The sequence below is a fragment of the Zingiber officinale genome, chromosome 1A (genome assembly GCF_018446385.1).
Source record: "Zingiber officinale cultivar Zhangliang chromosome 1A, Zo_v1.1, whole genome shotgun sequence".
NCBI classification, from domain to species: domain Eukaryota; kingdom Viridiplantae; phylum Streptophyta; class Magnoliopsida; order Zingiberales; family Zingiberaceae; genus Zingiber; species Zingiber officinale.
Genome location: NC_055987.1, coordinates 13,167,230 through 13,192,505, shown reverse-complemented (window position 1 = coordinate 13,192,505; position 25,276 = coordinate 13,167,230). Strand labels below are relative to the sequence as shown.

Sequence of the window (25,276 nt, the reverse complement as noted above, 5' to 3'; positions counted from 1 at the left end):
ATAAATAACCTATAAAGCAATCTGATAGGATCTCTTCTACAAAATATTTTACCAAATTAGTAGTAGGGAATATATATTAAGATATCATAAGCATTTTGATAGTAGAGATGATAAGGTTCCTATTAATATTCTCTCTAAACTCTAAAGTAATCAACGGGTTCCAATGAAGGTCAAAATGCTCTTTTGTAAAAGCTTCGCGTTTTCTTGTTCTTATACATGCCGACATATAATCTTTACCTTTGATAATCTAACTTTTAATCTTAATAAACTTTACATCCGTCAAGTTTTGCTCCTTTAAAGCAGAGATATCGCACAGAAATAAAACAAAAGTTTTTTTTCCCCACTTTTTTATGTTCTTTCAAGTAAATAAGAGAAAAATAAAGATTTTGTTTCATCTTCTCTCCTTTTCTTTCTTAATTATCTGTCTTCAAACAAACACAATACTAAAATAAATTAACATAGTGTTCAGGTACAAGTCATCGTAGTGAGAAAGGTTGACCCCAAAAGTTAAAAGTCATACACTTTTTGACTTCAACACTATCTTTCCTCCAATCTGCTCAAAGTCTTCTTCTCCAAAGTGACCTGGTATTTTTCCATCAAATCTGCAACTTGTATGACAAAGCTATTGATTATACGTGAAACACGTACCGGATTCTTTTTCCGGTTGTAAATAAAAAAAAGAAGCTCATTACTAGTGAAGTGGTCAAGAAGGGACGCCTAGCCGAAAGAAAAGGGTCTTCTTTTTGCATCAGAATTCACACACTGCAGAGAAGCAAAGAATAACATCTATTATACATAGAAAAAGAAATGGGAAAAACTTTGCAGTCACTCCAATCTCCTCCTTTTCACTAGTTTGGACTTTTTGCGAGTTTCTTAGTTCATAAGGTTCGTTCGATCGTGTGAGCTACGATGAGTTGATGCATTGCCCCAGTCCACAAGAAAGGCAGGACTCTTGCTGCTCCATAAAGACCGGCACAAGGTCTCAGCTCTTGGGCATTCGAGCTTCAGGAGAGCTCTTGGAGATGAGAATTCTGCAGGGAGACAGATTCAAAGGTGCTGAGCCATGTTGTATTGTTGTTTTATCTGTTGGTTTGTACATCAAGATTTTTTTTTATATAATCTTTTTCGTAACTGTTTATCTCATTTAAAGTATTCAGTATTTCTAAAGATGTGCCAGTTTGCAATGCTTGTGTTTTCCTTGGCTTCAATCTTAAGATGTGGAGCAGCAGCTACGGCCATTTCTATCGGCACGAAGGAAGCAGATGGGTTTTCTGTCATTGAAGCAGGTGAGCTAAACAATCTTTTAGTTTTCATTTGAATTTGAATCTTTTCAGATTTTATATCACTGGTCATTAATCGACCTTTTCTCTCATCAATTCTCAAAAGAAAGAGCTTTCGTCGAAGAAGACGGTAACTATACGGAAGTTGAAAAAGGATTGTCGATGAGGACACTAAGAATTGATCCTTTGGATAGCTTCAAAAAGTATAAGGGTGGCTATAACATCACAAGCAAGCATTACTGGAGTGTAAACTCTCTGTCCCCTAAGTATTAATAATCACGTTCATGCACTAAATATGGCTTTCAAATCGAAAATCTTTAATGATTTAGCTTTAGCATTCAACAAACAGGGAATATTTTGGACAATTAGTCAGTAATATGATCATACAAGTCACTTTATAAACTTGAACATATAGTAAGAAATATGATCATTTTCCTTTTGCAGTCTACAATTTATACAGGGAGATATGGGTACATAATTGGCACAATATGGCTTCTCAGTGGCTTTGTGTATGCTTGCATTCTCGCGGTGGCACGGAGGACTTGTTTGCTCAAAAAGGAAAGGAAACAAAAGATACTTCCTCGCTCTGAGAGACATCTTGTCTGGGTAACATTACTTGGGATCCTATATACATGCCTAGCCATGTAAGCCTGTTGTTATGATACAAGAAAGTTTGCCTAAAAGTAAAAATACTGAAAAATGTTAATATGCAGAGTAGCATCTGGAATAGTACTTGATGGATGCTCTAAATTTCATTCGAGGGTGCAATCAATCAAGAACATCATTGTAGAAACATCAGAAGAGGCTTCACAAACCATATTTGATGTGATCAAAGCTGTCGATGACATGGAAAGTGTTACGCCGCAATATGGCAGTCTTGGAGGATCCAGCTATCTGAATTCCACATTGCAAAATCTTAATGATGAAGCTGTGAACATGCCGCGAAAAGCTGAGAAGAGCATGGGGATGGTTAACAGGGCAATCAACATATTGTAAGAACTGAAACACTACACAAAGAAGAAATTGAAATGTTTACAATGTGAACCAAACTGTTATCTGATCTGAAATGGTGCATTGTTGCAGGAGAATGGTGACTATCTTCATCATTGTGCTGAATCTTGTAGTTATTCTTACAGTGCTTGGTAAAGCAAATTTGTGCATTAACAATCTGCTATTACAGCTTCACCACATTAATTTAGTATGTAAGTTTTTTGTTCTTTCCTTGTTGCAGTCTTGAGATCTCTAAGACTAAGACTAAGACTTCACCAGACATTTTACCTGTAAGTACGTAAAGATACCTAGTTGTCAACTCTGTTAAGAGTTAGATCAAACAAAGCTCCTAATTCATCCAATTCTTGTTTTTAATATAAATACAATGTATCTAACTTTCTACCTTGACATGGTTATCATCATTTGCTGGCTACTTGCATTTATTTTGTGGATATTCTTTGGGTTATACTTCTTCCTATTCGAGTATGAAATGTTGCTTCGATGAATATTTTTCCGTTTTCACACTTACCACCAAGTTAATTCGCAAAATTTACAGGTTCTCTGGTGATACCTGTGCAGCTTTTGAGGAGTATCAACAAAATCCTCAAAATAGCACCTTAAGCTCAATCCTACAATGCAGTGAGCAACTCTCAGCTAATATTTTTCTACATGATATCCGGCAAAGAATCCACGATACAATTGACCAGGTATGAATGATTAACATGTTGTTACCTTCATAATTGCTTTCAGCACTAGTAAAATGGTTCCAAAGGCTGTCTTTTGTGAATGTTCCTTCTTCGCAGGAGTCTTTAATGTAAGGCAAATTAAATTAAGCAACTAAAACATTTGGGTATCGAAACAATGCAAATTGGATAACAATTAATCGGCAATTAGTAACTATGGCAAATATGATTTATCGAATCCTTAATAACTACACTTGCAAAATGTGCAGGTAAGTGCAAACATATCAGCAGTGAAATCACTGTCTCTAGTCTGTAACCCTTTTTCTGGACCACCGGAGTATTCTTACCAGCCAGGAAATTGTTCTTCCAACACAATCAAAATAGGAGATGTTCCTCAGGTAATTTTTTTTCTCTAGAGTAATCCCCAAGTGTTCTTAAAATGTGGCTCATTACTGATCAAAGCTACATGATTTTTACTGTTGCAAAGGTCTTGAAGGAACATAGATGCTCAGATGATAGTGGAACTTGCAGCCATGGTAACTTTTTATCATCCATCGCGTACACAAGAGTGCAGGTCTACGCAAGCTCAATGCAGAATATACTCGATGGATTTCCCCGCATGGAAAGACTCGCAAATTGTCAGTTGGTTAGGGATGCATTCTCCAAGATTCTTGTTGAGAATTGCAAACCATTGAAGGATAATGCTCACTTGACATCAACCACTATGGCGGTTCTATCAGCCATCATGGTTGCTCTTGCATTGCTTTTGATTTCTGAAGCTCACTATCATGATGGATCACACTCTTCTGCTGTCTCTGTAAGACCTCAGCCAATCTCTGCAGAGAGTCATATTGGTCCACAAGTAACTTGTAGTAAAAATGGAGGTTCAGATCCATAGAATTCCATTTCAAGTTCATCACATAGATATTCGAACTAAAAAAGCATATAACAAATTAGAATAGAAGCCCATACTGATGAAAAGGTTTCAAAACTTTGATGCCCTTGTAGCAATAGGCTAGGCAACATGGAGATCCTCTTATCTAGATGCTTTTTTGACTTTACTTGTTTTTTTTCTCTTTTGATATGATTTACCTAAAACTTCGCTTTTGGCAAGTGGTAATAAAAGCTTTACAATCTTTGAGAGAGAATAAAAGAATGTTTGGGTTATATATATATATATATATTTCAGTTCAGAAACTTAGGGCCTTTTGTTGTACCATGTCTCTGCATTTTGTGTAACAAGACAAGGCAAATAAGGCTTTCTTGTGATCTATCCCAGCATAATTATTCTGCAAGTGAATTGCACCATCATTAAATTTTTTTAAAAAAAAAGACAGACGAGAATGGTGATCGAACATGAGTACCTACAATCATTTACCCCTTTCTTTATATTATTTCTGTTTCTTCAGGCTATTTTTTTCACCCCTTAATGTTTTCAACTGGTAAAAGAACTTATACGAATATTTAATGTTTTTAGAGCAATGGCTTAAGCAATATGTTTACGACAGAATTTGCACATCCAAATAAGAAATCTTCTTTCCCAATCTAGACAAATGGCAATGATATAGTATGGTAGCTAGAATGCTAGCTAGCCAACCTGACTTGGAAGACTTCAGTTATTGCAATTCCAACAGGAACACTCGTATCCAGAGTATCTTTGAAGACGATTTTTGTCTTCCAAGTGTTGAAAGTGAATTGGAAGCCTACGTATATTACAACTTGATACTAATTTGTAGGTATAAGTGTTCTCAATGAACGCATTGGTTAGAATGAAAGTTATTTTTTCCAAATTATACAAAACATTTCACTAACTGGGTACATTTCAGGGGGGAAAAAACAACAGTACATTCTTATATCAGAGGATGCAAAAAAGTCTGAAATATTCAACTATTTCTATGAACTTGTAGAACAACAATTGTCAAATTACTTACATTCATATGGGGAGTTTGATCACTTAGTTAAATTCAAATTAGCTTCAGCTCAGTGCTAACTTGCTCCCCAGTTCCTTGCGGTACACTTGCATTAAGCCAGTACTGTCACTCATTTGAAGCTTCTTTCCCAAAATGGCTCTGTACTGATCGTCTTTTTCCTCCATATTCCTCATAAATTCAACCTATGTTAATTGCAGGTGGTTCATAAGTTCATTAAGATATTAATTTCGTAACACACCATATAAAATTAATTTTTAGGATAAAGTATATTTGAGGAATGAGGATTAGATGAAATTATTTATAAAATTATACAAGGGTATTATCTATTTGGTGCATAATTACAATATCTCTAAATGCACTACAGAAATATGATTTTTTTGTTGGGTTTCCTTGGCTGGGAAAAAAAGGAGGGAGAGGAAAAGTGATATTTGTAAGCATTTTCCTCACTCTCCCCCTCCCCTCCTATCTTTCCACAAGCAAACTCAGTCTGAAGCAAATTATGAGTGTCTCATAGATTACATCAAATATAATAGGACAACATTGAAGTTGCACCATGGATTGAATGCTAAAATTTTCCATATCATCATTGATATTATTTGCACTTCAAGCCATTGGCACTGCCTCTCAGTTTCAAATGGACTTTTGTTTGTTCCAAATCTTTTGTTGGCAAGTTCTGAAATCCAAAAGCTTGAAAACACATGAAAAAAGGAGAACATTGAACTTTTTTTTGTCTTGGGCGGGGATCCAATTCTTTCCTCCAATCTAAACAACCCAAAATTTAGATATTCAGACCTAAATTTCACCAACCCAATCAGATCTGATAAGACTCAATGTAGTTGCATTTGTTTTCTTATCTGATATTTCTTAATTTAATTGATTTGAACTGCCACATTGAGATATTGTTTGAGGGGATTTAGTTGGAACCAACTTTGATAGTCAATCCAACCAAAAAGTAGTAGGATCGTATTCTCTCTCAGAATGTTTGAATAATTCTGAGTTTGGGTTGGAAAAAGGTACTTAACTTAGGCCCTAATTTAGCAAGAACTCAGCCTGGCCCATGAGCAATGAGTGTTAGAGAAAACCAATTGCCCAAAAGTGTATGTAACCTATATTTGGAAAAGCTCACCTGTCTTTGAAACAAATTGAATTCTTCAGAGCTCAGGGAACCATCACAATTTGAATCAAGAAGTTGCATGAGTTCCTGAGCATCTTTACTTCCTGCTCCAAGTTCTTCCATCACTTCCGTAAGCTCCTCAATGCTGATTCTACCGTCACCATTTTTATCAAGAAGGTGAAAGATTCGGTTTCTGTGGTCAATCTCAAGTCCTTTATGATTTGTGGATGGTAGATCTTTGAGACGAAGAGCTGCAAGTTCAGCTGCAGTCATCATAATTGCCTTTAGCCGTTTTGCCTGGACATAATTAGAATCATCAACACAGGATAAGGTGTCCAAATTATATTGATAAAAAGATAAAGAATTTGGGGGGGAAATGAGAATGGATAATCTACACCAAAGAGAATAGGATAATAGTGTGATTCGGTGATGATTCTGATTATGCTAAAATGCAGAGACATGGAACCAGATAATTCTCGTAGCAACACTGAGAAACACATTAAGTGGCATTTTTCAAAAAAAAATAAAAAATTGAATCCATATATATTCTGGGTTAACTAGGAAGCTTTGGGTAACTATATTCATATAACTAATATGAAGGCCATTTATATTTCGGAGTGATTGTGCACCATGTGTGGCTAGAAAGATGATGATGGTACATTACACTGTCCTCAAATCCCTAGCTAAAGATTAAATAAGGTTGTTGTTCACTTGCAAAAAAGGAGAAAAAAGATGGCAGCCAAAAATGTTGGATTGCAACTCCATGCTTATAATTATTTGGAAACAATCCTATGTCTCAACTACATGTTCCATATTATCTAACATCATGACACCTCAAAGTCGCTAATTAACTAAAAAGGGCTTTCATGTCTAGAGGTGAATCTGGTGAGTTTAGTTGACAAAGTATACAAAAAGCACACCAGAACAGGTCAACAAACATCATGGCTTTAAATGAGAAACAAGAAGACAATTGGATCTGACAACTTTCTACAGCTCTGTTATTGTTGTATCTTGTCTAGAAAATTATTGTCACAGCTGTCTAGGAAATACACAAGTTAATCTAACAATTGTAGAAGACATGCTTTTCATTCAATTTTTCATCAATTGTTAACTCTCAGGAATTACTAGTTGGCTTTACTATCTCACCTCATCGGGATCTGTAACACCTGCTTTGTATAATGAATGAGAAGCAGCTCCTCCAGAAGCCAAAGAATCCATCTGTTTTGTCCGAATCTGTATCTCTAGCAGCGGTCGGACCCTTCCTTTTTCACTAACATCAACAGCCACATGTAAGCTTCTGTATCCATTCTTCTTGGGCCTAGCTATATAATTCTTGGTCCTGCTGGGTACTTCTTTCCACAGAGATTGGATTATTTCATGTGTCCTGTAACAAGCTCCTTCACCCCTCTCAAGCATGTCATCCCCTGGTCGAGGATTCAAGATTACCCGCAAACCCAAAAGATCATTCACTTCTTCCAGTCTGCGTCCGTCTCTCAATAGTTTCTTCATGGTGCTGAAACGGCTTTTGTATCTACCATTAACTGAGATGCCATTGACCATCAATTGTAACTCAGTATCAACTTCAAGTACTTCAAGTAGCTGTTCCTTGTATGCATCTAACAAGGGCCCAACATCTGTCTCGTAACTTCTCAGCCAAGTATCCAAGTATAGGTAAGAGTAGGGAAACAAATATCGGAAGGAGAGATCCTCAAGCTCAGTGGACAATGCACCGATTCCCACTGCATGGGCAAGAGGAGCATAAATCTTCAAAACCTCCAAAGACTTTATCTGCTGGAGATATCTTGGAAGATGATCAAGATGCCTCATCATATCAAGTTTGCCAACAAGCTCTAGAACCACTGCCCGGATGTCATAGAAGGATAAACAGTATCTCCTCAAAGCATTGGCACTTTCATCATCTGAAATCTCAAATTTAGAAGGAATACGGCTTAAGCGCATGGTCTCATGCAAAAGATGGGAAATGCTGGTGCTTATTTGACTTTTCACTTCATATAGTGTAATAGCACCTGCCTCTAAAGCTTCTCTAAGCATGCCAGCAGAAATAACTTCTGCGTCCATCTGCAGTCCAACAACAGTTATTAGTTGATTTAGAACACCAGAATAAATAACAGGTTTCCAAATTTTTTTTTTAAAAAAAAAACATAGCATTGCAATGACAAACAGCAAATTTTTTTCACTAATTTAAGCTTTTAACCAAATTGTATGCCAAATTCGATGAGAAGAAATGCCTCACTAGGCACTGATTGGTAACGTAGATAGGTAAAGTTTAGCGACGTGATCAACACAGAATTCCATGATAACTGCTAACGATACCAGAAGCATCTTTTAATTTTCGAAAACAACAGATTATTTGACTCTCTTTATAAATCGTTCGTTAAATTTACCCTCTTTAGTATCTTTCTATTCTTTTAACATCTCCAATTGAGTATTTCATCACTGACGCACCTGAAGATCAGCGAGGAGGCAAGCAACAGAAAGAGCGCGGGACAACGGCGGGCGACCATCAGACGCTATTGGAAGAGACTGGAGCAAGGGAATGGACAACTTTAGGGCCTTGAAGAGCAACCAAGAAGATGAAGTGGTGGAGAGAGCTCCGCCCATCCTACCGGTCAAGTCGTTGAAGGCACCCACCAGCTCCACCACCATCTTTCCACCAGGCTGCTCGACCATAGGAGGATTGCTCGGAGAAGAAGGGCCGTCAGAAGAAGAGATAGATGAGGAGAACGAGATCCGCACAGCGAGGTCGCGGAGGGGAGAGGAAGGGAAGGGGAGGATGAGGAGCCGATGGTCCAGGGCATACTTTTGGAACAGAGGACGGCGTGGGTGGTAGTAACAGTGGTGGCGGAGCGGGGAGGAGACGACCGACATGATCGAGCGATAGAAAGTCGCATTTGGATAGAGAATGCCGGTGTCCTTTCTTGCGGGCGGTGGCCGAGAGTCGGGGTTAATTTATCGGAGTAGAATTTGTGTGGTGGGAGGTCATTTGGCTAAAGGGCAATAGAGCGATGGGGTCTCTGGTTCGAATCTCGATAAAAATTAAGATAATTATTTCTTTTATTTATTAGTCATTATTCTAAAGATTAATAATCGTCCGTGATTTACTTCCTTCGTGTTAGCCCTGGAATGGGTTGGCGGGGGCGCTAGGAGCAAACGTATTCGTCTTTTGTCACCAATAGAGCATTCATCATTGCTCCGGGTAAGATTGAGTTGATTATGATAAGATAAGAGTTCAATTTTGGGAGAATTCCTGACCATCGTGGGGTTGGAGATGAGATCCTCTGTCTCGAAAATATCGTGTCCCCGTATTCCAACGTCGATCATCTCAAGGATCCCCGTGTACATCATGAAAATGTCATAATCATCCGATCGACGCTGGGACACGAAGACACGACATTTTCGAGACAGAGGATCTCATCTGGTGGGGCCGATCATGCGAGATTGTTGGGACGAATTCCACTTTTATTATATAGAGTATTCATCATTTATCATTTTATCACAAAATTTCACATTAAAATAAATACGATTTTCGTTTGATGTAATCCTTTAATAATGATGTTTAAAAACTCAAATTTATTAATGAAAACAGCTTATAATTTAAAATCATTGGCAATAAGTAAGTGCTGATGTGGTTTAGCGTTTAGGGCATTATATTTATTTAACAACAAATTTCACCTAAAAAGCTTTAAAAAAAAACTTTAAGCCTATGTTTACTCAGAGGTAAGTAAACAGAAAAGTTTTCGTTGTAAAAATTCTTTTATTATCTACTTGAAAAAAATTTAAAGCCGGTGGAAATTATATTCCTTCGATCGATATATTTTCGAGGAAAATTTATCTCATCCAAGTCGGACGGAAAGACAAAGGAAGGAAAATTAATAAATGAAATCACATAAATTCTTCGGTCAAATCGGTGATTTCTATCTCCGCACCCAACAACACCTCTGCTAAATCGGTGATTTCTACCTTCACACCCAACGACGTCTCTGCTAAACCACAGGTTTCTTCTTTTTCTCACATGTGGACTCTTCTTCTTCCTTCTCACCCGTCGACTCCTCCACCAATTTTTTCTCTTCCAAGACTGCTATAGTTGTTCCAACATTGTTGCTTTCACGATTGATTCACAACTATTGTAAGTTACTGCTCTTCTTCTATGATTGTTTACCAACTGCTTCATGTTGAGCTTTCCTTCTCTGTGATTACAATAAGTTTGGATCTTATTGATTTTTATCTTCATTTTAATTTTCAACAGTGAAAAAATACTGATTATACAACTTTGATTAGATGAAGTATAACTAATTAGATGAAATATAATTATCCTTATTTCTATAACTCTGATTAGATGAAATATAATTCTTTTTTTCGATCTTCATTTTAATTTCTATCTTCATTTTAATTTCTTTCTCTCACTAATTTCTATCTTCATTTTACTGATTTCTATCTTTTAGATGAAATATAACTCTGATTAAATGAAATATTAGTTTTTGATAGCAACATTATTTTATTTATTATAATAGTCTATTTTTATTATTTATCTTTCAACAGATTGGATAAGATGAAGTGGGATAAAGGTGAAGGAAATTATCCAAATGTTAATGATTGTTGAGGAGAATAATAATAGCCTGGATGAGAGTTCAGATGACGAAGTTTTCATAAATAGATATTATGTAGTTATTCTTGGGATGATGTTGAAGGATATGCATAAGTATGTAGATAAAGGTCTAATGGAGAATAATGAGCAAAAAGATGATGCACGACATATTTTGTTCCACGACCTTATTGTTGGAACCCCAAGGTTGTTTTGGTGTGATCAACAAGTTAAGTTAGGTCCTGTGTGTTTTTAACCTTGTGTCTAAGTGTGCAGGAACTTAGGAGCACAGGTAGTCGAGTGGAAGACGCAGCTAGCGTGAAGGACGGCAGTCCGAGGGACGAGGTGTTGCGGAAGAGTACACCGGTGGACGAGAAGGAAGCGTGCGGTGGTTCCGAGGGACGAAAGCCGGAGCGAAGATTGCTCGGGGAGCAAGAGACGCAGCTAGCGAGAAGGATGGCACGAGGTGCGTCCGAGGGGCGAAGACTGCGGATGAGTGCGCCAGCGCACGAGAAGGAAACACGCAGCGATTCCGAGGGATGAGAAGTCGGAGCGAAGCCCGCTCGAGAAGACCGGAACTTGGGTTCGGGTGAGCCCTATTCCGGATACCATAGATCACCCCATCAAGCGGATCCGGAGCAGAGGACCCGGACGAAAGTCAACCAGAGCTGACTCAGCATCAGGGGCGCCCGGAACTGTCCAGGGCGCACGGACCAGCCTGGGGCACCCGGACCAGTCCGGGGCGCCCGAACAAGCCCGGGGCGCCCGGAACCCTTCCGGGCGCCCGGGAGTCAGTTTTTGACCGGATCGAGCTTTAACTCAATCTGAACGTTAGGGGATAAAATTTATCCCCCCCCCCTAAGGGCGTCCGAAACCCTTCCAGGCGCCCCGACTAAGGCTATAAATATAGCCTTGGTCTAGAAGCTTTGAATTAACTCAGAAATTTACATTCCAAACACTTGTGCGCTTCTTTTCTAGTTTAGCTTCTGTCTTTTATGCTTTCACTGCTGCAAGAGATTTCTCCGCCTGAAGGAGATATTTTAGTGCACGTTCATTCCTTAGATTAACAACATCCTTGGTTGTAACCAAGTCAAGTTGTAAGCCTCTTCTTTCTGCTTTTTATTTACTGCTAATTTACTTTATGCAAGTGTTCTGTTGAAAGTTCGAGAAGGGTCTTTGTTGTTTTTTTTTCAGGCTATTCAACCCCTCTTCTAGCCGGCCGCAACGGTCCTACAAGTGGTATCAGAGTCGAGGCGTTTCAGGAGGACTAACCACCGAATGAAGCAACGAGATGGTCGGACCAAGCATCCACCCGCCGAAATAATACAAAGGGGATTTCGCCTCCTGGAAGAATCTGATGCAGGTATTTTTTTTACTACAGACTTTGAATTAACCTTAACAATGGAATCTGGCTATGTAGCTCCAGAAGGTAAGGAAAAATGTCAATGGACAAAAAAGGAGCAGGCTGAATTCGTGGCGAACGGCAAAGCAGAATACCATTTGCTAAGCGTTCTTCCACCTCAAGAAGTCAACAGGATCGGGCGCTACGACTCGGCAAAGGAACTTTGGGAGAAGTTCCTCGAGCTGCACGAAGGTACGTGCGAAGCCAAGCTCGCTAGACGAGATCTGCTTCGCAATCAGCTCACCAGCCTGCGACTTGGGGAAGACGAGACATTCGCACATCTGCACTCCAGAATAAAAGAAATAATCACTGGACTCACGAATCTCGGAGAAAAGGTAAGTAACCGAGATTCGCTCAAGTACGTGTTAAATTCGTTTCCAAGAAATTCGAAATGGGCATCACTAGTAGATGTCTTTTACATTTCAAAAGATTTAGAAAAAAATTCATTAGAAGAATTTTTCTCGACTTTTGAAGTGCACGAATCAAGATGTGCAGGTATGAAAGAGCCCAAGAACAACGTCGCCCTCAAAGCCTCGAGAGACGAACCCAAGTCGGAATCTTCTCTCGACGACGAGGAAATGGTAATGATGGTAAGAAGATTTAAGAAACTTTGTAAATCCAAATCTACTAACCATCCGTAGGGGAAGAAGAAAAGGACAATCCGCTGTTACCACTGCAACGAAGAAGGGCACGTCAAGGACAATTGCCCCAAGTTAAAGAACAAAGACAAGCAGAAAGGTAAGAAGCCTATCCAAAAGCGAAAGGACCTAAAGGCGACGTGGGGCGATACGTCATCCGAATCGGAAGTCGAGGCATTCTCCGGACTCGCACTGATGGCAAGTCATCAAGACGACGACTGCGATTCAAGCTCTTCCGAGATGAGCATCGAGAGCACCGATGAAGGGGGAGCTTCGTCGAAGAAGAAAGCTGCAATTCAGGGGGAGACACGGACAACGAACTCGACAAGGTAAGTCAGGTACGTTCTCTTCCTCTTGACAAACTTTTTAAGTTTGTTAAGTTATTAACCAAAGACTGCTGTAAATTAGAAAAAGAAATAAAAAATTTAAAAATAATTTTAGCTAGATCTTGCCCGTTAGAAGAATTAGATAAATCAAAATTAGAAAATGAGAAATTGAAATTAGAAAATAAAGATCTGAAAATTCAAGTAGATAATTTGAAAAACAATGCATGCTCATCTAATTCTAGAAAATTTAAAAATTTAAATTGGTATTATAGATATCACCCGGGATAAATTAGAATATCTCTAGAAAATATGTCCCTAAGAAATTTTTAACCAATCCAGTAGGCTGGAACCTTTATTGGGTTCCGAAATTTTGCTTAGTCTAAATTTTAAAATTAAAATTAGCGCTTTTTAGTGAGAAAATTAAACAATAAATTTCTCTATGAGGTTTTGTCTAATGAAGTGGTTGTTGTTCCAATAACTAAGAAGGCATAATGCCTCGCCTCGACCTGGAAGCCAAAATATTAAAATAAATGTTTAATTAACTTTCTGTCAAAGCATTAAAATTAGAATTACTTAATGCTTTCAAAGTTTTTTCAAACATTTTTTTCAAAATATTTTTATGCTTAGAAAAATACTTTTACCTAAAATTCTTACTCATAAAACCTTAAGTTAGGATTTTTTTAAAAATAATTTTTGTAAAGACTTAAAACTTTTTTCTCAAAAATATTCTTTTTTTGTTAACTTAGAAAAAAAAATTTTCTAAGTCTTCAACCCTTAGATTTTTTTTCTTGGAACCCCATTTTTTTTTGTGATCAAAGGGGGAGAAGGATTAGTATAAGTCTAGGGGGAGGTAGACCAAAATATTAACTTATTTTATTTTTGTACTTAAATTACAAATTAAGTTAATTTACTTAATTTTATTTAATATCTATTTTAACCCTAGCTTAACTTGGGTTGATCACACCAAAAAGGGGGAGATTGTTGGAACCCCAAGATTGTTTTGGTGTGATCAACTATTTAAGTTATGTCATGTATATTTCTAACCTTGTGTCTAAGTGTGCAGGAACTTAGGAGCACAGGTAGTCGAGTGGAAGACGCAGCTAGCGTGAAGGACGGCAGTCCGAGGGACGAGGTGCTGCGGAAGAGTACACCGGTGGACGAGAAGGAAGCGTGCGGTGGTTCCGAGGGACGAAAGCCAGAGCGGAAGATTGCTCAGGGAGCAAGAGACGCAGCTAGCGAAAAGGACGGCACGAGGTGCGTCCAAGGGACGAAGACTGCGGATGAGTACGCCGGCGGACGAGAAGGAAACACGCAGCGATTCCGAGGGACGAGAAGCCAGAGGGAAGCCCGCTCGAGAAGACCGGAACTTGAGTTCGGGTGAGCCCTATTCTGGATACCAGAGATCACCCAATCAAGCGGATCCGGAGCAGAGGACCCGGACGAAAGTCAACCAGAGTTGACTCAGCATCCGAGGCGCTCGGAACTGTCCGGGGCGCCCGAAACCCTTCCGGGCTCCCGGGAGTCAGTTTTTGACCGGATCGAGCTTTGACTCGATCTAAACGTTGGGGGATAAAATTTATCCCCCCCCAGGGTGTCCGGAACCCTTCCAGGTGCCCCGACCAAGGCTATAAATATAGCCTTGGTCCAGAAGCTTTGAATTAACTCAGAAATTTACATTCCAAACACTTGTGAGCTTCTTTTCTAGTTTAGCTTCTGTCTTTTATGCTTTCACTGCTGTAAGAGGTTTCTCCGTCTGAAGGAGATATTTGAGTGCACGTTCATTCCTTGGATTAACAACCTCCTTGGTTGTAACCAAGTCAAGTTGTGAGCCTCTTCTTTCTTCTTTTTATTTACTGATAATTTACTTTATGCAAGTGTTCTGTTGAAAGTTCGAGAAGGGTCTTTGTTGTTTTTTTTTCAAGCTATTCAACCCCCCCTTCTAGCCGGCCGCAACGGTCCTACACTTATGACATCTAATGAGGCATGTCGTAGCATTCTTAGGGTAAGTGTGGATGGCTTTGTTCACTTGTGTGAACTATTAAAGCACAACACAAGTGTAAAAACCAATAAGAATTCAAGTGTTAAAGAGAAGGTTGCTAAGTTTTATATTTGCTTGGTCATGATGTTAAGTATCGAGAGTTGAGTTTTTCTTTCGTTGAAGTACAAGGACTATTAATAATCATTTTCATGAAGTCTTAAAAAGTCATTATTACTGAATTTATAAAGCAACCAGATGGTTTTGAAATCCCTCTGTTTATACAGAGGAACAGTAGATTCTACCCTTACTTCAAGACAATATTCATTTTGATCATTTGGAATTTTAGAAGGTTTGTAAGGTACTTTATAGCTAAATATGCTCATTGTCTCCTAATTGTAGGATTATGTTGGTACATTAGATGAAACTCATATATGTGTTAAGATATCTGATGTAGACGCACCTAGATATCGAGGAAGAAAGGATTGGCCAACTACGAATGTATTGGCAGCATGCTCCTTCAACCTGAAGTTCACATATATCTTATTTGGGTGGAAAGGAACTGCATCTGATTCTCGAATCGACAAAAATACTCTATCTAGATGTGATAAATTATTAATTCCTCATGATATTTAGTTTACAATTAATGTTTATTTGTGGACAATGTTTGGAAGTAAATATGATTAACCTATATCCTTTGCTGGTTGTAGGTAAATACTATTTAGTTGACTCCGGATTTATGCTTAAGAGGGGTATAATTGTCCCTTATCGAGGAATTCGTTATCACTTAAAGGAATACTCAAGATGTGGCCCTACAAATGCAAAAGAGTTTTTCAATGTATCTCTTCGCAATGCAATTGAGAGAGCTTTTGGGATTCTAAAGAAGAGATTTCCCATTATTGCTAGCAGAACAAAACCTTACTATGAAATTAACATTCGTACAGACGTTATCTTAGCATGTTGTATTCTTCGTAGTTTCTTAATGGGGGTGGATTTAGATAAGAGGTTGATTAGTAAAGTGGATAATGGATTGAGTGCAAATTATAACAATGAAGTGAGTTGCAATGGGAGACAAGATGATGACTGGAGTCAAGGGAATATGATCAGAGATAACATAGCTAATATTATGTGGTCAGATTACAATAATAACTAAAGATGACTGATGCGATAATGATGAGGGGTCTTACCCTGCTGCCACAGTGGAGGTCAAAGGAGGTCAAAGCCAAGGCGGTCAACCCGCATAGTGAATCAGTTGGTCGGTCGGGCGAATCATGCTCTGACCGGGGAAAGAGCCCCGACCCGTCGTCGACCTCAACACGGGGAGCATTTAAACACCCAATGCTCAAGTGAGAACGATGTGACGAAGCCAAGCCGAGCGGCTACCCCGCTCGGCTAGACAGCGAGGCATGGCATCGACAGAGTTCGACTTTGGCCGAGCGGCTCCTCTGCTCGACCTGACTACAGAATCGACACCAGCTGAGCGCGCGGACAATGGACTTCCGACCGAGCAACTATCCCGCTCGGTCCAACAACAGAGAATGCGGCAGTGAACTTCTGGCCGAGCGGCTTTCTCGCTCGACCTGGCAACAGACAACACTTGGACACTGGACTTATGGCCGAGCGGTTATCCTGCTCTGCCCGACAGCAGACAACATGTGGACAACAGAATTCCATTCGAGCGACTATCCTGCTCGGGCAAGCAACAAACACAACAGACTATCTTTTGATATCCTTTTGGGAGCTAGTGCCGCTAATAGGCGGCATGGTCAGACAAAGGATCGTACGACGGAAACTTCCACTGTCACTTCAGAGATATGCTCGGCCCGTTAAGGTACTGTGTCAGGGACACTTTGTAGGATCGAAAAGAATTTAGATAACTCCATAATTGCATGATATTATCCACTTTAGGCCTAAGCCCTTATGGTTTTGCTCTCGGGCTCTACCCAAAATGACTCATGCTAATGGAGATATCTTTCTCTTATAAACCAATGATCTTTCCCATGTGTGTTTCAATGTGGGACTATGTTTGCAACCTTGCAACCCCAACACACTTTACTGTTACGTCTTTTTAGGGAAGCTTTGAGATGTGTCTGCCTTGGGAAGCATACGCGCACACTAACGAAACTCTATATAAAGAGGGGTCCAAGCTTCAGTGAAGATATGTGATATCTTACTGTTGCGCTACAGTTCTTATTGCTTTGCTTACTGCTTCTTCTTCTTCGCCGGAGACTGACTTGAGGGTCGGAGGGTCATCGCCAGGGACCCTTTTCCTGGCTCGGCACTGACGCTGCTTGTGTTGTAGGCGGGAGTAAAGTCCACAGGAGGTTAGCGGGAGCGCCACATGCCCAGCATCCATCTCATCGACTTTCGGACAAGATCAATGACATTGAACGGTTTGATGTAGCATACTAATTAATAATGCTTAATTTGAACAACGTAATGTTTTGAACATGCTATTGGTAAATCTTAATACTGGATGTTCTATGATTAAATATTATTTTTATGCATTGATTATGTTTGTTAATCCAATATTATACAGTTGAATGTTACTTGTTTATAACTATGAATAAGATTTGATTTTTTTTTCATGGTCAAATGTGAATTTGATGTAGGTATTAAGTAAAAATGAGTTCTACGATCGAACAAGTCAAAAAGGATATGATTAAGTGTACTAATGAAATGGATAAAATTTTTATAAATGATATGTTAAATCAATAAGTTAATGACAACCGAGTAGGTAGAACTTTCACATCTACTACATACAAAGAAATGGTTGTCATTTGCCGTGAGTTCAATGGCATGCTAAGAGTAGGAGATTTGAGGTTGAGAAAGAAGTTTGGAAGTAACTTATTGATGTAAATATTGATGGTAGATATTTCATTTTATATTTTGTCAGTTTATATAAATATTATGTTTGTGATTAATCTATCAATTAAGAAGTAGAGATATATCCCTATACATCATTATGAGAAGTTATTTGAGTTATTTGCTTAGAGCGAATGGTCAAGGAGCTTGCACTGCCGTTAAAAAAAATGTTAAAATTATTCAAGAGGAAAAATAAAGGGATAATGCACATGTGAGTTCTAAAATATACTTTGATAGTTCACCATTTATTGAGGGATCATCATCCCATTACAATATCATCAAAAACGAGAGAATGAACTAATACCCTGTTTTGGTATTTCAATTGAAATACCAAAACAAGGTATTTTACGTAGAAATAGTATTCTTCCTTTTTTGGGTGATCCACGATACAAAAGAAATAATTCGAGAATTACTAAATATGGAACCGTAGAGGTCAATTCAATTATCAAAAAAGAGGATTTGATTGAGTATAGAGGATCAAAAGAATTTATTTCGAAATACTAAATGAAAGTAGATCGTTTTTTTTATTCTCGAAAAAGTTCATATTTTACCTAGATCTTCATTAATATCATTGGAGTAGATATACAACTCACTTTAAATACAAGAAGTCGAGTAGGCGGATTAGTCCACCTGGAGAGAAAAAAAATTACAGCATTGATGCTTATGGCTATCTACTCCTAGGAGAAGATACTTGTTCTTCCAAAGAAGAAGATGTTTTCTTTTTAATTTTGAATTATGATGTTTTGAGTAATTGCAATTTACAAGATTTGAATAGATATTCAAAGTATAGGATTATATAAACTTATTAGTAATTATTAGCATATGAAAGTCAATTTAATATTTTAGTTGGTCATAATTGTAATAGTTATGGGTTATTTCTAGGGAAAATTTTTAAAATAAGCATAAATAGTGAAGCTATTACAAAAATAGGTAAAAATAAAACTTTTTACAAATTTAGGTGAGATGAATTCATATCCGGGATTTAAATCCCAGTAATTATTATTTTTTATTTATTTCCTTATATTCCGGGATTTAAATCCCGGTAGATTCTAATTACCGGGATTTAAATCCCGGATATGAATTTTTTTTAACTTTTTTTATAAATTGTTTCATTTTTCATTTGCTTAAGTTTTATTTTTTAAAAAAAATTCAAATTCGTAATAATTTTTATAATTTCTTTTACAAAGCTAAATTATTTTTATTAACATATGTTTAAATAATAATAATAATAATAAATTATATTTATATTTATTAAATATAATATAAATTATATTAGCAAATAATTTCAATAAACTGAAAATAAAAGACAGATTTAGCAAATTTATTTAAGATTATCACATTTAATATAAGGAAAATCGACATTTATATTATTGGTAGAAAGTTTGTCACGTCTAAATATAAAAACATTTATCAAATATGCTACAAATTATATTCAATCGGTACCACATCTCGAACGTCGACGATTTCGATGTGGAAGGAATCGTCTGAGAAAAAGAATTCTACCACCCGTATTCCGCTCATGTGATTGTTGGACTATAGCATCGTTATGTGCATCATTTCCAGCCTCTTCGTCATCCCCATGATTGTCCTCTTGTGGATCATCATCATTAACTTCAGATAAATGGAAACGCATACTAGATATATCTACTGATGGGAGGTTAGACATTGTGGACATGCATTCCATTTGAAATAGAGCAAAAATATTTGTAGAAAGAGTAAAATAATCAGGTCCCAAACTACCCCGAAAATGAGAGCCTGATTCAAACATTGAAAATTCTAAAGTGGTCGGGTGACCAAAATCTCTATCGGTTGGCAACAATGATGGTCCCAGAAATGGCTCTGAAGATAATTGGGGATCGAAGTAGTGGTCAAACCCACCTGATGTGGGATAACCACCAAAACTTGTTCGGGCTTGTGTGAATGAAGATGAGCCAGCTTGCATTGATAGATCTCTTCAGACTAGCGGTTCAAAAATAGTATCACAGCTCATACAAGGAGGATCGACATACCTTTGCCTTGGTTGACGAGTTCTCGGACCTCTACCTGATGGTGCATTACCGGTAGGAGTGAACCCATAATCAGGAATATGCATATCGTCCTGAATGATATATTCACTTGGGTAGTCCATGTATCTTCGCTGCTCTCCAAAAGCTCCAAGAATAGCCCCAGCCATCCAATTATGTTGTTGTGCGATCGGAGCATTATCTAAGCATGATGAGATCCATGCTCTCTCGTGAGTATCAATCTAGCAGAAAAAAGAAAAAATAAATATAATGGTTGTTAAAGTGCAATTGAATATTAATTTGTGAAACAATTAGAGAATTTGGTGATATCTTACACTTCCTACATGAGTGACCCCCTCGATTATCATAAATCTTCGCGTTACACGCCTGTACCAATCTTCATATTGACTATGATAGTGTTGGATCAATAAACTAATATTATTGTGAACCACAAATTATTGGTGGTTATTCCAGATGTTAATCTCTTTTGCCCATTCAACTCTCCAATCAACCTCGTACTTTCCTTTTGACTGATTGAATGATAACCGCAATGACGAAAAGGAGGAACAAGAATAAATTGGAGCCAGCCGAATTGTCGTCGTACCCTATCTGGATAATACCATTCGACAACATTGAAGCATATCAAGGGTACTTGAGCCGTCCAAATGTCCTGCCTGGATAGACAAATCGGATCTAACTGGTGAATAAATTGAGCATATGGCTCCCAAGAGATCTACATAAGGTCATAACAATTAGTCTTTATATTAATATAGCTAACATTGTAAACGAAAAAAAGTTAAAATAACAAATATCTTACTTGGTGGTGTGTTTGAACGTCGAATTCATATCTCCATCCCTGCAAAGTGAATCGCGATGATTGTCGCGCTTCTTTTTCATAATTTTATCAAGTGAATGAGCATATAATACTTTAATCTGAAATAATATGAACAAATAACTATTGCACCTAGTCCAGAGAGGAAGCATGGGTGTGTGTTCTATCCCACCCCTAATAATAGGACGACATTGAGTGAATCGCTCCCATGCCCATAGCTACAGAAGTAATAAAGGACCCGATATCTGACTAATATATGGGTCAACAACATTACACAAATTGTGGTATAAGTATGCAAGGCATGCGCTACCCCAACTATACTCTTGCATACGATGTAAATCCTCAACAAATTGAAAGAACATGTCGTGCACATAACCCTCTGTTTTAGAGCCCATCAGATCACCACCTATCATCACAATATAGTGGCACGAACATAACACTGTATAGTTTCGTCGGTTGCATTGGTGGGAAGTTTTGTTAGATCAAAGGTTTTAGCCAGCCACCCAATTGAAAGACGTCTCGGCTTCATATTAGAGGGGTGTAGAACTTGATCAAGGAACCTTAAACAATAGTCATATATGTCAACATTCACTCTGCTAGATATCGCTGACCCATGAATAGGTAGACCCAACAGAACTGCAACATCTTGTAAAGTTACTGTCATCTCTCCTTCGGACATGTGAAATGAATGTGTTTCCGGCCTCCATCTCTCAAGAAGAGCAGTAATAAGTGCTCCATCAATACGATGATATCCAACCTGGAAAACCCCTAAGAATTCTGCTACACTCATCCAATAAATAAAATGATCATTTTGAATATTATACTCATTTTGATGTAGACTGGTTCGCTTCACAAGTAAAGGTTCAAGGTAACTGGCGTCATATGACTCACCGCGACTTGCTCTAACCTGAAGAAACATTGTACAACAAATTAATTTTATCATGACCATAACATATGTGCACAAATACAATGGCAAAGAAATTAACGACATAATTTATTTTATTACTACATTATCTCATACTGTTTCAGATCTATGTGACGTCTGCAGATGTAATAACTCGCCATCAACTGGACCTGGATGTCTAAGGTAATCGGCATGTCCAGGCCTGCGGTCCATATTTATACACAGATACAAATGAATATATGTATATCAAATTTTATATCATATTACACACATAATCTTTGTCAATATAAGTACGTCATACATAATATCAATAATGTCTTATAAAGTTAATTAAAAAACACATGTCTTAGAAAGTTACAAAATATTTGAAGTTACACGCGAACAAAAAGAATTAAACATGTGGACAAGTTTTTCTATTATGTCCAGGTTGCTCATACCGTCGACAATGTTGCACTCCGCTTGTGGATAGTCCAACGTCCATCTCATTTCTCCTGTTGGACCCCGTGGTAGTTTTGATATGATCAACCAAGTTGGTTAGGTCCTGCGGTGTTTGATCCCTATGTCTGAGTGTGCAGGAGCTTAGGAACACAGGAAGTCGAGCGGAAGACGCAGCTAGCGAGAAGGACGGCACGGGAAGGGAGCCGACGGGTTCGGTGCGTCCGAAGGACGAGAGAGCTGCGGAAGAGTACTCCGGTGGGCGTGAAGAGCATGTGCAGCGTTCGAGAGACGTGAAGCCGGGACGGAAGGCTGCTCGAGGAAAAGGCCGGGAATTGAGTTCGGGTGAGCCATATTCCGGTTTGCCGCAATCACCCAAAAGAACGGAGCGTCGAAAGCTGGAAAAACCAAGCTGGAAACTGTGTTGCCAGCTTGGAGGCACCTCCAGCAGGCTTGGAGGCGCCTCCATCATGAAGGCGCCTTCAACCCTGTTGAAGGTGCGTTCAACAGGTCAAATTTGACTGTTTATGCTGCGGATAAAGTTTTATCCGTTACCGAGCTGGAGGCGCTTTGAACCTTGTTGGAGGCGCCTTGGACCCTCGGGATAGACTTTCCAGGAGCTATATAAAGGCCCCTAGAGCTAGGAATTTAACAACAACTCAAGCAATCAATCTGTAAGTAATTCCTAGCAATAGTTCTGAGCAATTAGAGTGTAAAAGGCTTCTCCGCCTTCAGAGAAGGAGAATTTTCTTAGTGCGCTTTTCACTGCCCTGGATTAACAACCCTCTTGGTTGTAACCAGGTTAAACTTCTGTTTCTGCTTTTATTTTCTGTCTTTATTATTTTACTACTGCATTTATTCTGAGTTGAAATCCAAGGAGGGTAGTTTCATTTTTGTTTTCAGCAATTCACCCCCCTCTTGCTGGTCTCCGCTGAACCAACAAGTGGTATCAGAACCAAACCGCTCAGAAGGACTAACTGCCAACTGACGCACAACGATCAAAATAATGGTCGGAGACAGTCACTACCCACCTGCATTCGAGGGGGAGTTTGCTTCATGGAAGCAAAAGATGGAGGTATACCTTAACTCTGATTTTTCTATTTATTTAATAATGAAATCTGGTTATGAAGCACCAAAGAAAGCAAACGGAGAAGAGCTCGAGAAATACCTCTGGAACGAGAAGCAACGTGAAAAGTTTATGGCAAATGCGCGGGCTGAATTTCATCTTCTAATCACAATACCAAATGAAGATCTCGACAAAGTTGGAGAGTACGATAGCGCAAAAGAACTTTGGGAAAAGTTCTTAAAACTCCACGAAGAACAAATTGAAGTTGAATCTGACTCCTCAATGGACACTGATCCGACATCAGAAAAGTCCGAAACTGAGGTAAGTGCTGAGACAGAACTAGTAACCAAACTCCAACTTGAAGACCTAGAATGCTCATCACAAATGAGCATCGATAAAGGGAGAGAAACATCAGAAGATGAAAACAACTCAACAGGGGGAGAATCAACCGCCGACAAGGTAAGTCATGTATGGTCTCCACCTCTTGGCAAATTAATTGTTTCAATTGAAACATTACCGAAAGGTTTTCGTGAATTACAAATTATCTCATCGAAAGAATATTTTAAATTAAAAACTGAAAAACTATTAAAGAATATGGAGTTAAAAGACACAATTTGTCAATTAAAAGATTTTGACAAACTAACAATAGAAAATGTACAAGTTTTTGCATGCTCAATATTTTTTGCCATAATTCTAAAAAACTGTGAATTAAGAACTTATGAGAAGTTAAAATTGAAATTTAAAAATCATAATATTTGATTTTAGTTGAAATATTAGACTTAGCGCTTTTAGAGAAAAAAAATTAAACAGTAAATTTCTTTATAAAGCTTTGTCAAGGAAGTGGTTGTTGCTCCAATAACCAAGAAGGCCGAGTGCCTCGCCACGACCTGGAAGCTGAAATATTGAAATGAAAGGTTTAATTAACTTTCTGGAAAAACATTTAAAAATTAGAATTAAATAATGCTTTGAAAGTTTAATCAAACATATTTGAAAATTTTGGTTATAAATTCATTTTTGGAAATATCCTTCTGGAAAATACTAAAAGTTCATTTACTTGGAATTTTTTTTAAATTCAAAAAGTCTTTTAACTTAGAATTGTTTTTTTAAGTTCCCTCTAATTAGGACCCCATTTTTGCTGTGATCAACGGGGGAGAGAAAGGTACAAGTTTAGGGGGAGTTAGGAAAATTAAAATTTTACCTATTTTTTTTTAAAGTGTATTGCACTTTTATTTATTGCAAAACTATGCTTACAAATGTTAGTTTAGTAATTTCCTTTAAAATTACTATTTATGTCTATTTTAACCCTAACTTGAACTTGGGTTGATGTACATCAAAAAGGGGGAGATTGTTGGACCCTGTGGTAGTTTTGATGTGATCAACCAAGTTGGTTAGGTCCTGCGGTGTTTGATCCCTATGTCTGAGTGTGCAGGAGCTTAGGAACACAGGAAGTCGAGCAGAAGACGCAGCTAGCGAGAAAGACGGCACGGGAAGGGAGCCGACGGGCTTGGTGCGTCCGAAGGACGAGAGAGCTGCGGAAGAATACTCCAGTGGGCGTGAAGAGTGTGTGCGGCGTTCAAGGGACGTGAAGCCGGGATGGAAGGCTGTTCGAAGAAATGGCCGGGAATTGGGTTCGGGTGAACCCTATTCCGGTTGGCCATAATCACCCAATAGAACGGAGCGTCAGAAGCTGGAAAAACCAAGCTGGAAACTGTGCTGCCAGCTTGGAGACACCTCCAGCAGGCTTGGAGGCGCCTCCATCATGAAGGCGCCTTCAACAGGTCAAATTTGACCGTTTATGCTGCGGATAAAGTTTTATCCGCTGACCGAGCTGAAGGCGCCTTGAACCTTGTTCTGTAAGCAATTCCTAGCAGTAGTTCTGAGCAATTAGAGTGTAAAAGGCTTCTCCGCCTTCAAAGAAGGAGAATTTCTTAGTGCGCTTTTCACTGCCCTGGATTAACAACCCTCTTGGTTGTAACTAGGTTAAACTTCTGTTTCTGCTTTTATTTTCTGTCTTTATTATTTTACTACTGCATTTATTCTGAGTTGAAATCCGAGGAGGATAGTTTCATTTTTGTTTTCAACAATTCACCTCCCTCTTGCCGGTCTCCGTTGAACCAACATCTCCTTCTTCCCGCTGGCTTACCCTTTTTTCTCTTCATGTCTGGGTCAGGTATTATGCATCGACCATCATCACCTTTCATTATTGGCCAATAGGTCTCATTACCCAAG

General features: G+C 38.5%; 2 protein-coding genes across 6 annotated transcripts; one reads left to right on the top strand and one right to left on the bottom strand.

Annotated features, from left to right (window-relative positions):
• Positions 1–614: 614 nt before the first annotated feature.
• LOC122019315 lies at positions 615–3,851 on the top strand. Of its 4 annotated transcripts, none has more exons than XM_042576809.1 (10): positions 615–1,053; positions 1,216–1,286; positions 1,387–1,526; positions 1,725–1,924; positions 1,994–2,272; positions 2,364–2,422; positions 2,512–2,560; positions 2,827–2,977; positions 3,223–3,351; positions 3,441–3,851. In XM_042576809.1, exons 3-10 carry the CDS (start codon positions 1,443–1,445, stop codon positions 3,849–3,851), a joined length of 1,362 nt encoding a protein of 453 aa, XP_042432743.1. In that variant the 5' UTR covers positions 615–1,053; positions 1,216–1,286; positions 1,387–1,442. The 4 variants fall into 4 exon arrangements, with proteins under 4 accessions (XP_042432743.1, XP_042432731.1, XP_042432738.1 ...); XM_042576797.1 differs by having other exon boundaries at positions 801–1,053; positions 1,158–1,286; XM_042576804.1 differs by having other exon boundaries at positions 922–1,053; positions 1,169–1,286.
• LOC122019298 (probable GTP diphosphokinase CRSH1, chloroplastic) lies at positions 2,011–8,961 on the bottom strand. Of its 2 annotated transcripts, none has more exons than XM_042576789.1 (5): positions 8,465–8,961; positions 7,145–8,077; positions 6,011–6,295; positions 4,885–5,066; positions 2,011–2,229 (listed from the first exon to the last, which is right to left on the bottom strand). In XM_042576789.1, the coding sequence occupies exons 1-4, from the start codon at positions 8,885–8,887 to the stop codon at positions 4,929–4,931; spliced, it is 1,779 nt and encodes a 592-aa protein (XP_042432723.1). In that variant the 5' UTR covers positions 8,888–8,961; the 3' UTR covers positions 2,011–2,229; positions 4,885–4,928. The 2 variants fall into 2 exon arrangements, with proteins under 2 accessions (XP_042432723.1, XP_042432717.1); XM_042576783.1 differs by lacking the exon at positions 2,011–2,229 and adding an exon at positions 3,285–3,789.
• Positions 8,962–25,276: the final 16,315 nt, after the last annotated feature.

Coding starts and splice junctions, on each gene's coding strand:
- LOC122019315 (XM_042576797.1), top strand. CDS start 918: ATGCATTGCCCCAGTCCACAAGAAAGGCAGGACTCTTGCTGCTCCATA. Junction 1,527..1,724: donor CAAGCAAGCATTACTGGAGT/GTAAACTCTCTG, acceptor TTCCTTTTGCAG/TCTACAATTTATACAGGGAG. Junction 1,925..1,993: donor CTATATACATGCCTAGCCAT/GTAAGCCTGTTG, acceptor GTTAATATGCAG/AGTAGCATCTGGAATAGTAC.
- LOC122019298 (XM_042576789.1), bottom strand. CDS start 8,887: ATGTCGGTCGTCTCCTCCCCGCTCCGCCACCACTGTTACTACCACCCA. Junction 8,078..8,464: donor GCCTCCTCGCTGATCTTCAG/GTGCGTCAGTGA, acceptor GTTGGACTGCAG/ATGGACGCAGAAGTTATTTC. Junction 6,296..7,144: donor GTGTTACAGATCCCGATGAG/GTGAGATAGTAA, acceptor AATTATGTCCAG/GCAAAACGGCTAAAGGCAAT.